Source organism: Mya arenaria, chromosome 7 (assembly GCF_026914265.1).
Source record: "Mya arenaria isolate MELC-2E11 chromosome 7, ASM2691426v1".
Lineage (NCBI taxonomy): Eukaryota > Metazoa > Mollusca > Bivalvia > Myida > Myidae > Mya > Mya arenaria.
In genome coordinates, this window is record NC_069128.1 from 61310793 (window position 1) to 61327163 (window position 16371).

The 16371-nt window shown below is 31.3% G+C and overlaps 1 protein-coding gene across 1 annotated transcript; it reads right to left on the reverse strand.

Moving 5' to 3' along the window:
• Positions 1-11562: 11562 nt before the first annotated feature.
• Positions 11563-15251, reverse strand: LOC128240212 (uncharacterized). Its single transcript, XM_052956730.1, has 6 exons — positions 14724-15251; positions 14207-14292; positions 13797-13865; positions 13281-13392; positions 12927-13045; positions 11563-12465 (listed from the first exon to the last, which is right to left on the reverse strand). Exons 1-6 carry the CDS (start codon positions 14758-14760, stop codon positions 12037-12039), a joined length of 852 nt encoding a protein of 283 aa, XP_052812690.1. The 5' UTR covers positions 14761-15251; the 3' UTR covers positions 11563-12036.
• Between the last annotated feature and the right edge of the window lie 1120 nt (positions 15252-16371).

The window sequence follows — 16371 nt, forward strand, 5'->3', positions numbered from 1 at the left end:
TCTTGACCCTAAACACACATAATCTGTACGCCTATGGAATATTCAAATTAATTTACAATGCGTGTTAGCTTAGAATCCGTCATATAAAAATATACATTAACACAAACCCCATTACCGTCTGAACGCCACTCTGGAATCTATAATCCAAATTGATGATAGGAACGGAGGTATCATAGCTGATCTTTACCTCTAATCCTCCAGTTGGTTGTGTCCCTTAAAACAAACTAACTGGTATATTGATTACAACATGCACACGCAAGTACGCACGCACACATTCCATAAACGCACATGCGTACGCATGCATAGACCCACACATGTACACTGACGTAAACGTACACACACGTACACACTAACAAACACACGTATACGTATACAGGCATACATGTGCACACGCACACACACGCACACACACACACACACACACACACACACACAAACACACACGCACACACACAAACACACAAACACACACACACACACCTTATGTAATGCGAACAGATTAATTACAAGTATCATAATCAAATCAAAGCAGCCGACTCGATAAACTTGACGCTTTGTCTTATATTTTAAATATTGATATCATTATTCAATAAAAAGCAAGAATATAATATTATTTCGTGACATTCTGTTTCGAGGCTTGACAATATCAATGTCACAAATGCTGCCATATAATAATTATTTTCTTATACCGCATTAATTTAATTAAATAAAAAGTTTTAAAATGTTTTCAACTCATTTAAAAAAAGAAGTTTAACAAGGAAAAAAATATAACATAATAAAACAATTTTATCTAGAAAAATTCAACCGTAAATTTCCTGTCTTGTGATGTTTTTGTGTACACTTTTAATAGTGACGTCACTACTGTATGTGTTTAAGGGAGGCAATCACGTCATAATTTAGCTAAAATATTGAAGGAGTTATTTGCCCTTATATGACATTCAAAATGTCACTGCGGTCACATGACCTGACAGTGAATTTTCGCTTGGTCAAGTGTCAAAAAAGTTGCAAATTTTTCCTACAGTCAAAATATCTCTTTTTCGGGTAATGGGATTTTACCATTGTAGACTAAAGTGAGGTATAATTAAAGTTAATATTACATTTTGAAAGAATCAACGGAAACACCATAATGCGTTCCCAATACACTGTTGTATTGGTACATGTTTTAAATAACTTAAAGATGAACTTACAGTTCAAGTGATCTTTGAGGTGTGCTTGGAGCATCGCCATTTCCTTTAAACATGCAATGAATCAATAGCGATAAATATTCATGATTGGTATATGAAATGCATTTAATGAATAAACACACAATATAGTATACAGACTATAAACATAGTTTTTAGATGTTGCACCTACCGCTGTTTCGTTTATATGTATATATACTTTAGCCAATTAGTCAAATATCGTTATTTTTAGCTCGTGCAATGGCTTTAGTATTGAACACAGCTAATTAAGCCTACCTTTTGATACAGATCAAGTTCTTTTTTCGTTCGTTCTAGTTCGTCCTTGACATTTTGTCGTGCCTAAAAACAGAACAACAGTTTTTAATAAACTATATATTTACCAAACTGTTATGATCGTACGCCTCTCTTGTATAGTATAAGTATTGAGTCGGTCTAAAACATTTCTTTTAAAAACAAACCCGTGCCTGAATGTTTGTAATTAATTGTCTTGTAGCAAACGAGTGTAATTATACTCCAAGGATCGCAGTATGGGTGTTTTCGACAAGTTATGCTTAGTGTTCCGCAAAATGAATGGTGGCTTTCTGATTTTCTATGATTTTTTATCTACTTATATGGACACTTTTAATAAAAAAAGAATCTACAGTTGTGTTTTTAAATCCAGTTTGCTGAACACTTTCAGAATTATACACCATGACCAGGAGACATCCACACACTTCACTGATATATTATCCTGGTAAGAGGGGTGGGTGGGATAAACCAATGATTGCTTACCCAAGGAAAGGCTTTTAAACATTTTGGTGACATTGCAGTGTTTGTTATAACGTGTTAGCAAACGCCACAGGCTACTCAAATGTCAAATGTGTCAAATATGGACCTATTAAAAGTGTTCGTACACTTCACTGAAAGAAAACATAAAATTTAAAGACTGTCAATCTAATACTTTACCTATTTTCAAATGTTAAACCTGTATTCTAGAAAAAAATAGAACAATCTCGAACACACAAAATAATCAGAATATATACCAACTTTTCCCATAAGCAGACTCATTGTTTGATGTAAAACAACTAAACAAAGAGGCGTAAAATTGAATTTCTGACTACAGAAATTTGAATGATTGCTTCACAACTCAACCCAAACCTAGAGGAAGATTGTCTCAAGAAAGCAATAGCATTTTCTCAGAAAAGACAATGATAAACTAAACACTTTTAAACACACCCACTTCAAACAACAAAAAGTATCATGTTTAAACTTAAACACGATGCGCTAATGATCTGAAAGAAATCCTTTTTTATTAAATGAAAGACAAGTTTTTTTATGTAGAAACTTAGCTAGACAAATATGTTAATAGCAGCATTTTCCACTAAGATGGATAACTTTTAAAACGAAGACAGAAACGATAAGGGAAATGTTTTATGGTTTCTTCCACGATGATCTCCCTTTCAATGGTCATGCAAACCCTAAAAATAAGGAACAAAATGTGAATCGCACTTGACATGTACGAACTTAAAGAAAGTGGGTTATTTCATGTGGTTGTTAAAGAACACTTTCATTTCACATAATCCATCATAACCATGATTACACGAAACCACATACCAAACACAAGTGGCCAACAATCTAAACTCATTTTACATAAACGTTGCTTAAAATTTGTTAAACCAGTAATGCTTAGATTACCGATAAGCAATCAAGTTTTTTACCATTATTTATATATAAAACAATAACCAAAACTGAGTTCAACCCGTCAATAAAACAATCACCGTCAAAAAGATAATCCAAAATTATTCTTAAACGTTGAAAACATTTTTTTCATTAAAAAACAAAATATAACAAAATGTTAAATACAATATCTATATGGACGGTAAAAAATGCCAGTTAATGTTGTCTTCACCTTTTCAGCAAGTTCACATCCCTGTTTCCATTGCAGAATGTCTATTGCGATCACATTCTTTACCTGAGAGAGCAGATTTAACATAATAAAATTTGTAGTTTTAAACCAAACGCAAATGTCCTCATATGAAAAATTAAAGCTAAAAATTCATTGATCACACTCATACAATTGCTTTTATTTTTACGATGTTTTTGTCCGTGTAGTTGATTTACAAGCCATTTTAAACAAAAATTGGGGCAGAACATCCGTTTGCATGATCTTAATTCCTCTGAATTATTTTCGTTGACAATTTGTAAGCTCAATAAAACAACCAGTTTGATTGGTTTTTGTTTAAAAATTAAATTAGATGACTATGACACAATCTATTTCTAGACTAGCAATGATTAGTAGTGAACAAAAATAAATCAAGACTTTACTACCAAAGTTATATTAAGTATTGCATTGAATCATATTCATAATCTGTGAGACATTCATTTCTATTCAACGGGAACTAACTACCAATAACTTTAAATGTGGTTCGTTAATGTTATTGTGTTCACTCCTTACTTTTATAATATTTTTGCACTCTTGTTAAATGATGAAACTAAATAGTTCACGGAAAAGCATAACAGAAGCCATTGCATCGATCACAAAAAGAAGTTAGTGTGGACGGAGCTGGAACACAAAATAAGTTGACGTCGTTGACTGCTTATGAGAAGGACATTATCCAGGAAATAAAGCAATTTAAATGACTATTTTTGACGCGGATTTAAGCTTCGTCATCAGTAAGTATGGCTTAAGGTTTATGTACTACCCTTCTCATATATTAAATCTGCTGTTCAGTAGGATGGGCCTTGGTCGATAGGACTCTGTTTCAGTGAATATTGATAAACTTATCTACTTATTAGCTGAAAAACATGCTGCCATACGGACCAAAATATCAGTATTGACCGAAAAATTAGCTTAGTCAACAACTTATGTTTTATATGAGAAGAGAAGTTCTACGAGTATACCAAAGTCCATCGTAACAATTAAAAATAAAAATGTTTTTGCTGTCTATTTAAAACAATATATGCTACTGCCTTTAAGTAAAATGCTTGTTCTTCACATGATAGTTATTATTTTCATTTCGGTATTTGTTTCCGAGTGAAAATCTGACAAGTCCAGTCAAACGAAAGTTGTTTTTATAGCGATATGCAACCTTATATCAAACACTTTGTTTGGGTTCAAAGCGTGTTCTTGAATGTAAGTTGAAGCTGTCAACTTAACTTAAACCGATTTTCAATACTGTTTAGAGATAATACTGTAGGAAGACAGTGGTATTTTATTGATATTTCGATAATTTAAACTCAAGTAAAAAATCTGATTTTGCATGCATCACAGAAACATTACATTACGAAAGTATTAAATGAGATATACAGTTACACTCATGCAACTTCCTTAAGGCATGAAACATCATCGTTGAATTTACAGAATACGTTATGAATAAAGATCATGCTTGAGTTATCCTATCATTTATCATGCCTTTTACAAAGAACAATATTAATAATGAAAAACAAAACCTACTGCGTTAAATAAACATGTGGATTATAAACGTCGATGGGGTGAGTACCATTTTTTTTTAGATGAATAGGATGCAATGATATATGTCCTAAAATACATTTTAATTAAAGGATATATGTTTAGAATCAACAATTGTAACAATTGTAATGCTATTTATTTCAATAGATACAAACATGAAGTTTTTAAATCTTTAAAGTGCTTTTCGATTAAATTGTCGACTCTATTCACTCTGACCATCACTTTGTAAATAAATCACAATGGGAACGGTTTTTGAAAAAAAAACAGATTGCTCTCGCTTGGAAAAAGTATAAATTTTTTAAATCGAAAACAAATTGCATTGTCCTTTTTCCTTGTAATATAATAAGGCTTCCCAGTTCAGGCAAATTAATAAATATGTGATATGTAAGTGTTAAACAATGAAATATTGGAACGTTGATATTTACTACTCTGTCAAATGTATAAGTCCCACAATTAACACGTACATAAATGCAATATCTTTGTACATTGTATTTAAACATTCGATATGGAAAAATCTACAGTTTTAAGATGAAGCGAAGCATTTCCTATTTTCTTATTGATTTTTATTATTTTTATTATTGGATGTGTCATTTGAGATAAAGTAAACCCAGCATGTTGATAATTATTGATAACTTTATGAAAAGCATACATCAGAATATAAAAAGTATGCCTTAGGTTTACTTTGGTTGTGCCAATTTTCATCATAAGACATAAAGAGATAAACTTACCTGTTCAGATTTGTCTAGGTCAATTTTGGCATTCAGTAACTCATGCTGCAACCCATCTTTCGTCTAAAAGCATAGAGAGAAGCATAAAAATAGCAGTATTAGTAAACATGTACCAATTATGTATGGAGTTAACATAAACAAATAGCAAAGAGTTGACTAGGTTACCAATGGCAAAGATGTGATAAGTAAACATATGATGACGTTAAATGAACATAAATCAATGACAATGCTAAGTTTAGTTAGCATTGACCACTGGCAATGGTAAATGAGAAAACAGATCAATGGCATGGTGAGTGTCGTACAATGACGATAATGAGTTAAGTAAACATAGACTTATGGCAATGATGCATTTGTTAAGCATAGGCCAATGGTGATGATAAGTTTAACAAACAATGGAAATACTGAGTTTAGTAAACATATATATCAATGGCAATGATGAATTTAGTATTAATAGGCCAATAACAATGATGAATAAATCAAACGTAGCCAAATTTGCAATGCTAGAAAGTTAACGCACAAATGACAATGCATGGGTTTGTAAACAGGTCAATTGCAAAGATAAATTGAGTGAACATAAACCGGTGGCAATTATAATGACTTTAGTAAACATATACCATTGACAATGAGGAGTTTATAAAATAATGGTCATTGGCAATGAGGAGTTTCTTGTTCATAGACAAATTTCAACAATAAGAAAAAATGATTAATCAAACGCGATGATGCGTAAAACAAATCGACTACTACCAATGATTACAAATATATTTAACGTTGTGATACAGCATAAACTTAAGAATGTTTTTATCAAGTTCTATCCCTGTATATATGCACGATAAGACTTATAATCATAGTGCTCATTGATATGCTCTTCATATTGCTACTTCCTTGTATAATAACAAATACAGATTGTGCAACACATACATAACTTTACATCATAATAAGTTTGACTTAGTATCAGTATACAAAGTTTTTGTTAAACACGAAGTATAACCAAATGCTAGTAAAATCTGTATAACGACAATGAAAATTGTATAAATCAAATGTCACATTATCATCTCTCAAGCAATATTATTATTTCGACACATTTGTGTGTACATTTAATTGTTGATTCTTTCCGTTTTTTTAAAGTACAGCCCAATGAATAAAAATCAGAATTATCTATTATAGTGCATAAGCTTTTCTTTCAAAAATATATTCCATTATAACCATTTCGTAACGACGATATATGCTCCAACATTATATTTAAATATACACGTATCAGATATTTTGAAAATATTTGGTTTTGAAATTAATGTATTTCACATTTTCACCTTACTGTTTTGTTGCGTTCTATACATTTCCGGTGTTATTTGGAATTGTAAATAATTTTCCCTTACCTTTTCAGAATTTTCCCATCTCTGTTTGCTTGCAGTAACTCTTTTTCGATCTCATTCCTTACCTGGAAGAGCAGATGAAAAGTCATCTTGTTTGAATATATATGCAAAAAGCTAAAGAAACATGCTCAGTAGCAAAAAGTTTAAACATAAACCCGGTTTAGTGGCAATGGGTAAACGCCAAAGACATAGAACACAAAATCACAAACAAGAAACATAGAACAGCACAAAACTCTACAAACAGCACAGTGCATAAATACTATATATATATATATATATATAAATAATTGGTATGTTTATATATATATATATATATATATATATATATATATATATATATATATATATATATATAAATAATTGGTATGTTTATATATATATATATATATATATATATATATATATATATATATATATATATATATATATATAAATAATTGGTATGTTTATCAAGAATTGTTAGGTACCGCCTTGGAACGGTCAGTAAAATGTAAATTTACTGGGGGTTTAAACCAGTTTATGTGCACAAACCTCACTCTTATCCCAACAATTCTTTATAAAGATAAAACGCAAAATCTTATCAAAGTATGCATTAACTTGAGGAAACTTTACAATAAAACAAATAATAATACAAAACGAAAAGGTAAACCCCAAGTACTTCAATGATTAGAGATCCCAACTCTGCACACGGAGGGAAACAATTCAGAGCAACTAATGCAAATACTTTTCAAAGATACGATACAGTCATCGTTTGAAACCAAAAACATCTCACACAGTCTGCCTTATAAAATAAAAGGTTTAAAACTGTGTGATCATAGAGTTTCATAATAAAAAGCATCAATGTACTAAAACTGGGAACAAATAAAGAAAAAAACATTATTAAAAATAAAAGCGACTAGTATATGCTATTCTCTCCTTCCAAATGATTTGAAAACGATAAGTAATTTCAAGAAAATTAAGTCACAGCCAAAACACTCGGAGTCAGTCAACACGTGCCTGCCAAAAAAGGTTTTAAAGATAACATGAATTAGCAAATTCTTCAAAGCACTGAAAGTTTAGTTATGAAAGGATGCTATATTCGACCCAACATTTAGTTTCAGGTATTCATCTTCAAAAACCAGAAGGCAAGTGCTCTTCAAAATATTGCCTTTATATCCACGGTTTAAATAAAATCCAAATAATTCATTAAGTCTATCTGCCCAACCACCTGCTGGACACATTCTAATTTTACGAATTTTCTTTAAAACATCACCATAAAAATCGGGATGAGCAATTCTATCAGCAATGAGCGATTTAAGACTACTATTGTACTTTGATATGAGATTATAATGACCATTAACAAATTTTGAGAAAGTTTTCCTTAATTTAAAATATCGGAAACCCTGTTTTAGAAGTTTTTGCGTCATAAGTTTACTGCGAGAGCTGAATTTTATTAGATCTGTACATATTCTAGCAAATCGTATCAACTGTGCAATAAAAACACCATATGATGGTGAAATAGGAACATCACCATCTAAAGAAGGGTAATTAATTATTTTAAAATTAAAATCATCTCGTTTATCATAAAGATTGATGCTCAATATATCTTCCTTTACTTCTAGTTGCAAATCTAAATAGGATGCTTTTAAAACGGATGTATTAGATTTATTAAGTTGCAATTGTGAAGGGTATATCGAATTAATGTTATCTGTAAACACAAGATTATCTAAACTTAGAATATCATCAATATATCTAAACGTGCTATTGAATTTTTCAACAAGAGCTAGATCTCCAGACTTAAATAATTTTAACATATATTCACTTTCATAGCAGTATAAAAAGAGGTCTGCAAGTAAAGGTGCATAATTGGCACCCATTGGAATTCCAATAGTTTGCTTATATAAACATTTACCAAATTTAAGAAAATAATGATTGAGTACAAAATTTAAAACTTCAATGACATCTGTGCATGTCCAATAGATATATTTATCTGAGCGATCATTAGTAAAAAAAGCCTTTTTAACAGTAACTGCCATGTAAGTAGTTTTCTCCCTCGCAAAAGTTTTTTCGATAAGAGGAGTCAATTTGTTCGTAACTAAAGATTGTGGAATAGATGTATAGAGCGTTGAAAAGTCATAAGTATTAAGTACTGAGACTTTAAACCGTCTATTTTCAAAATCATAAACTAAATCTAAGGAATTATTGATAGACCCAAAGAGATTAACTCCAGAATTCTCATAAACTATACTACAGTATTTTTTCACATGAAACTTTATAGCAGTTAAGCAGGATGTAAGTAAAATTGAAACTTGTTTAGTAGAGCAAGAAATAGAATTAACAATAAATCGTGAGTTTTACGGATTTTTATGCATCTTAGGCAACCAGTGTATTGTAGGAATGTTTTTATGATCATCATTCAAAAGAACTTGAAATTTAGCATTATAATCAATATGATTTTTAATAACACTTTCTTCATCGAGTTGGCTAGAATTGTAAGTTCTGGAAGATTGTAACTCTTTAATAACAGTTTTTATTTAATATAAACGTCAAACTATGATTACATTATTTGCTGCTCTATCAGCTGGTACAAATACAAGTTTTTTATGTAGGGATTTGATATACATTATCAACTTTGGAGTTATCGAAATAGACTTTGGGGGAAGTGCCAACGGATTATTGTTGAAAAACTCTATTTTCTTATCTATTATGTACAATATTTTATTCATCCACGCTAATAAGGCATTTGGTTCAACCCCTTCTCTTTTGCACCAGCTTTTACTATATTTGGATAAAGTGTCTGTCAATTCTAATTTACATGTATGGAAATTAAATTCAGATGCAATCCGGTATTTAGGACCTTTATTAAGCAGTTTTCTAAGAAGATTAATTTTAATAAAAGAAATATCTCCTGTAACAATATGCCCAACAGGGTCGTAGCGGTACATGGAGTCAATACAATCGCATGAAGAAGGTGTATTTGCGGAAATATTATCTTCTGATACTACTTTATTATAATTAAATATGAAATTTCTAATAGGCTTTTTATATTTGTAACATATCATTGGCATTTCTTTATTCTTAAAGTATTGTGGAATACATTTTTCTACTTTTTTATTCTTAAATAAATTATTCAGATTAAGAACATCTATACCCTTGTTGCTAAAAGAAAGTTTAATGCGATATCTTTTGCTAGTATCAACATTTTCAATAGTGGGATGAAGGTAATGTTTAGTATATCAATTAACGATGCAAGCGCATTCATACTTTGGATCAGTTCTTAAAATAATATTATCAGCTTCCATATCAAGTGACCGTAAAGAAGTTAATGAAAGGGAACATAAAGTAGAAAGAAGCCGATGTTTGCCATTTTGCAACAAGATACTATTACATTGCTCCATATCAATTGTTCTACGTTGTTTTCTTTTAATGTTTCCATTAATTCGCTGCAACTGGTTGAATAGTTAATTTATCTAAGCTATGTCCCGTCTTGTAAAAATGTTGATATAAAAAAATTAAGGAGTTATTATTCTTTTTGATTTTATAAACATGTTCACGTAATCGGGCTTTCAATGGCCTCCCTGTCTGTCCTACGTACTTGTATTCCACAAGTATCTACATTTCAAGTTAGAACATAAATAATATTAGATGATTTTCAAGAGACATTCTCCTTAAGTAAACAATTAAACGTCCTTTTATTTATGGACGAGGTAATATTAGAGCTATTTCGAAGAAAAGAACAACAGATACATTTCCCAGAATTGCACGAAGAAATTTTAGGAAACAAGCCCCATCGTAACTTTCGAACTATTGGAAGTTTTAATGGGGAGACTACCACTCTTAAATTATTTGCGAAAAATTTATTATTTGAATCTGTGTTATAACTTACTTGACAAGTATTAGCTAGATGTAAATTCAATCTACGAATATTTGCTATAGGTGTCTTCTTAAACAGTTCAGGGAAATGAAGTAATACACCAATCTCAATTGTGGATAAAAACAACAAATATGAACACATGTAATTGCTTTTACTTTTTGCAATGTCTTTTATCTCTGTTTTTTTTCAATTATATCACTTATGTATATGTGACCAAGTCTGCGAAAATGGGTCCTAATGAGGAAAAATGACATTTTCAGGTTTTTACATTTTCTGAATGTGCTATGTTTCAGAAATAAAGTCCTGAAGTTTAAAGCTGATATCTTTAAAATTGACGGATTGAGGACAAATTTCGCAATACCACTATTTGTTATAAAATGGCGAAAAAAAATGAAGGAAATGGAAACATAAGTAAATACAACGTCCTTGATTTTAAGAGTCTGTATTCCATTAAAATTGAATACAGCATTTTTTATTTCTGTGGAAACATTATCATGACATCAATAACATCATTTATGGAAAATATAACACTACATGTACATTTCATAGAAACGGTTGCCATGACTACAATTTTTTCACGAGAAATTTATCCAAATAAACGCAAAAGCAGCTCAAATAGATAAAATCACATTTGAATTTGATAGATTATGTTTGCAGGAAATATTTAAGTACAGCATTAAAATTTCAGCCAGCTATGTAGTAAAATAGAATGTTAACAGCAATTTTCCATAGACCCTGTAAAGAAAATCTGCCACTTTTCTAAAACAAGGTTAATTGTTCAAAAGTAGTGCAGCTTATCCTTGTATTAATCAAAACAAAAAACATATTATTTTAAAACAAGCAATTATTTAAAAGATGTAACTTGTCTGGTGAAATCAATTATTTTAAAAATCAATAAGAATGTTAAACTTGGTTGCCATAGCAACTGACTTATACCTAGAATAATTCTTTTTTTGCTCATTTCATTCTTTTTGAGTTGTAAGATGACACAGAATGAAATGTATTTACAAGGAAAGCATTGACACATGCCTTATTTGACAAAATTGACAACAAACATATGCATGCAAGGATTATTGAAACTATATTAATGTATAACTATTAACATATAGACTTATAAATGTACACTTTCACATTATACTGCAGTCGTGTATGGAAAATATAAATGCCATCATACTTTACTTATAGATGGCCGACTGTTCAATGATATTCCCATAATTGAAATACATGTTTATACATAAGTATTTAATGATCAATCAAGTGTGTTACTTTTGGTTGCCAAGGAAACCATACATTCCTAAGATCATGAATATTTTATCAATGTAACACAAAGAAATATATTCTTTGAATGTAAATGAAAACATAAAACTTCCACTTACACATGCCAATATATTTATAGCAAGAAACAAACTATATCTTTTGCTGAAACACACACAGAAAGTGTTCTCAATAAAGTTGCCTATTTCAACTTTTGTTTTTTGGCCTTTGAATAGCCTTCTTTTGCAACTAATGGCAATGGGCATGTTGTGTTTTTAGCATTATCTGATCTGCAAAAGTCTCTTTTTACATCATGCAAGTACCATTGCCTTTCTGCACTTATTCCCTCACCAAAGATCTGCTCTGGCAGAACACCAATATCCACTTGGCAGTTTTTCAGTATGTTAATTTTCTCCCCAGGGGCATCAACAAACTTCCTTACTCTTAAAACCCCAGGCTCGTTAGAAGACACCTCAAATGAATGGTATTTCGAAATGTTCTTCAATGGTTTGAAAACGCCTTTGAAGAAGGTGCTCCAGTCATAGAACGACACTTGTTTGCTGTTGCCATCAACAATATGTGGAATGTTGTGGCCATTACGGGATGACATGGCTTCTGTGGAAGCCACCTCCTGTATTGAAGAAAAGCATTACATGATGAATGAATTTCAGACAGAAACGATCCAATATGACATATTATATTGTCACCTTAGTGCAAGAACTCAATATCTGCTTCAATTTCTATATGCAGTTATCGTCTTATTTCACTATTGTGATTATACTGAGCAGTACCCTTGCACTATGTAATGCCTACATGAAGTATATAACATCAGTGAATTTATTAATTACCTATTATATCTAAACATACATGATAATAAATGAACTTATTTTATATAATAATCAATTTAATATAACATATATGATTATTTTCAATCTTAACTATAAAAAATCCCATTTTCTTCATGCCACTTCTTATTAGTTTATAACTGTATTAAAAAGAAGGAAATTAATCAATCTTGAAACATGTGTAAGTAATTTATGTCTATAATTGTTTTAAAATATTTGTGTGGTAAAAATCTAACTCCCTGAATACCTCAACTGTCTCTGCATCCATGTGTCTCATTCTGTTTTTCCAAACTCCAAAATGCCAGTCGCATGAAAATTTGGTGTGGCCGGCTAGCATCAGTGAGTATTGGATTGTCTTATGCCCTCCTGGAATAGAATAGTTAATTGTTAATAAGATCTCTTTATTTCAAATTAAACTCTGAAATATATATGTTGTTTATTTTTTAAGTACAACAAATCAAAAGCTTTTAAAGCTACACATCTGTTTCACTCATCTAAAGAGTTACTGAAAACCTTGTGAGATATCTAAAAAGCAATAACATAATTTAGTTTACATCATGAAACATATTTTTTTTTTCCACTAAAACACAACAACTCTCACCTGTCAATGTTCTCCACACAGCATAACCAAGAACGGCATTATTTTTGTTGTCCTTGGCAATTGTCAAAGTGGAACTGAGCATGTGCCTCACCCAGGCAAAACACCTGTTTCTCTGAAAAATATTTATCCTTCTTATCACTATTCTTAGTCATCACCATCATCAGCAACAGAAGCAAAAATTTAACAGCACCAGTATTTAACATTAATACAACAAAACATTTAAAACATTTCTCATAACTAACATATACCAAATAAATGTTCAGATACACATCCAATTCCAGATTGTGAGATGTGCATGATGGCTATTGACCAATGGAAATGTTACATTCTTAATCAGTTTGTTTTAATGAAGTAAAACATTTATTGCTAAGAAGTGCCCCTTCAATTCTCAATTATTAACATTTGACATCAGGACATCTTATAATGACACAGAACAGATTGCAATTTAAAACTGTAAAAAAGTGAATTCAGATTTATATATGAGTAGTGAGTCTCAGTCAAAATGAATAAGCTTACCAGATCCTTCACAGCAAACTCCAAATACCTCACATCTCCTCCGGCAGTTTTGAAATACAGGGGTCCAACCTGTAGTAGATAAAAGCTTGCATTAAATTTGACAACAGTATCTGGTAATTAAAACCAGCATTTTATTCTAAATATTGAAAGATTCAATTTCTAAATCATGTAAAAAGAATTCTAACATAAACACTTTACATTCAATGAATACACTACCAGGTATGTAACCATTTAAGTAGAAGCATACATTTACTGCAGTAAACCTTAGGCACTCACAAGTATGATACACATGCAAATTACTGCACAATAAATCCTTTAAAAAAATAATCTCTTGCAATAAGTTGATAAATTCAGTAAAAAAAAACCCATTTGATTATTTGCTTGTACTTGATAGAAAAAAATCAACTAACCTGTTGGCTATGGTGTGGAATATGAACCTGCTGTGCAAAGTCCCAGCTGTAGTGGACGGTTGCATCTAAGGAACATGACTCTGAACCTAAAATATCAATAGAATTTAACATATATTTTAATTTTTAGACTAGAAAATATTGAAGCATGACATAAGACAGCTAAAACTATAGCGCATAGAAATTTATTAACCAAAGCACACCTTCAACTGTAATGTTTTCACTACATGTAACTTTAGAGTAATCACACTGCATTCTATATTGCTCCCTCTGATGTCTAGCACTTTCAACATGACTTTCATATTCATCAAGAAGTGTCATTTTATCATCTTCAGAAAGGGCACCACTTTGTGAAATATTAAAAGAAAAGGTTTGGCATCTAAAACACAAGTCTGTTTTTGGTTTAGCTAAGACTATATGTGGGCACAACTCACGCCATAGCTTCTAGCACCCTCTATTTTTTCATATTCAACATGAATGTCTGCTTGTGATTTATCAGATGGCAACAACAACACTTTACTATTGCGGTGGTTTGGAAGTCTTCCGGGAACGGGCATTGCATTGTCAGATGCATAGCAGATGAGGAATTTTCTTATGTGTTCTCTTTCCTCAAATGTGATTGCATTATGAGGTAGTCTTTTGGTATTACCATGAGTCCTAGCAATCAATCCATCATTGTCAAGAGAGCGACCAATTCTTTTTAGTTTCTCCTTTCCGATGTTGTATGCGAAACAGAATACCTCACGCCAAACTTCAACTCCCTTAAACTAAAAACTACTGACTGGGCCTAACCATCTCCTGTCGTTTATGTTTACAACTGTCAGTTTGTTGGCCTTTTTTTCTGTGGCACAACATGGCTGATTTAATAACAAGATCAAGTTCATCTATCTGCATACCGGCTGAATACATACGTAAGTCAGTAATATCATTACCATCGACAACTTGACTGCATGGTTTGCCTAAAGTTTTTCACACTTGCAGGTCTGAGCAAAGAAATCATCAGTTTTCTTTCTCTGTCTTAAATCCTCTGCAGAAGGTTCTAAATCATGGTCAAAACTTTCACACTGAACAGTCTCTGCATTACATATATCATCATCTGATTCATCATTGACAGCATTAATTTCATGGCTAGAATCATTTTCTGAATCAGACTGACTAAATTCTATCTCACTTGCACCAGAACTCTCTGGACACAAAACATGAAAATAAAGTCTATCAACTTCTAATAACTCTTCACGAAATAAATGGTCTTGGCTTAATTCGTAGGGGGTGGTGCTTGCTTGACTCAACTGGGACATTTTCATAAAATGTTCAAGTGTTTTTCAAATTTTCCGCCATAATATCTGTTGCTATTAGTAAACCGTATTTTGTTACGGAAAAATACTTCCGGGTCAAACTGTCAAAAGGTTATTTAAAATAAACATCAAATGACAATTTAAATAAAGGATGACAACATAGATAACTGCATACATTACCTTCCAAATAATTGTTTCCGTGTAATTAATCCGAAAAGCATTCTAATGCCGTGTGGATAAACCGGCAAAACCGTCACATCTTCAGTACGGATTTCGACATGTTTCCATCAAAATGGCGGAGAGCGACACCTTCAGATCAAGGGCGATTAATCATGATTTAAGGTCAGGCAGCATGAATATTATCGACAATAATCAACTGATAGCAGAGTGATGTGCCTTTATATTGTTTATACACTTCGATTATGTAAATACTTTGCAAAATAATGCCAAATTAGTTAATTGACAAAAAGATAATTGCTCAGAAAACGTGTTGTGTTTTTTAATCTCGCTTTATCTCGGTAACGTGATTACCTCAACAGGACTCATTTTCGCTGACGACGTCACATATCTTAAGTATTACTATTAGTGTAAGCCTGTAAATATAAAATATATCATCATGTTTGTTTCACTCTTTCTGAATAATAAGATTTTGTTTATCACAAATTTCAGTTCCGTTATCGTTTGACAACGTGTTAGTATGTTTTATGTGATCTGTATGGTAAACTGAAACTTGACACCTCAAAAGTTTGAATTGACTATATTTTAGCCATTAAATAGAAATATGAAATTTACCCAATTTTATAAAATAATATTTTATCAGAGTTTGGTTTAAAAAACATTTGCACTTTCAGCGTAATCGCCAGTCGATAATTT

What these genes read in the sequence shown, in the direction of transcription:
- LOC128240212 (XM_052956730.1), bottom strand. Translation starts at nt 14,760, where the DNA reads ATGCCCGTTCCCGGAAGACTTCCAAACCACCGCAATA. An exon ending in ACTTCCAAACCACCGCAATA is followed by an intron (nt 14,293 to 14,723) that starts GTAAAGTGTTGT and finishes TTGATATTTTAG; the next exon opens with GTTCAGAGTCATGTTCCTTA. An exon ending in AGTTTGCTGTGAAGGATCTG is followed by an intron (nt 13,393 to 13,796) that starts GTAAGCTTATTC and finishes AATATTTTTCAG; the next exon opens with AGAAACAGGTGTTTTGCCTG.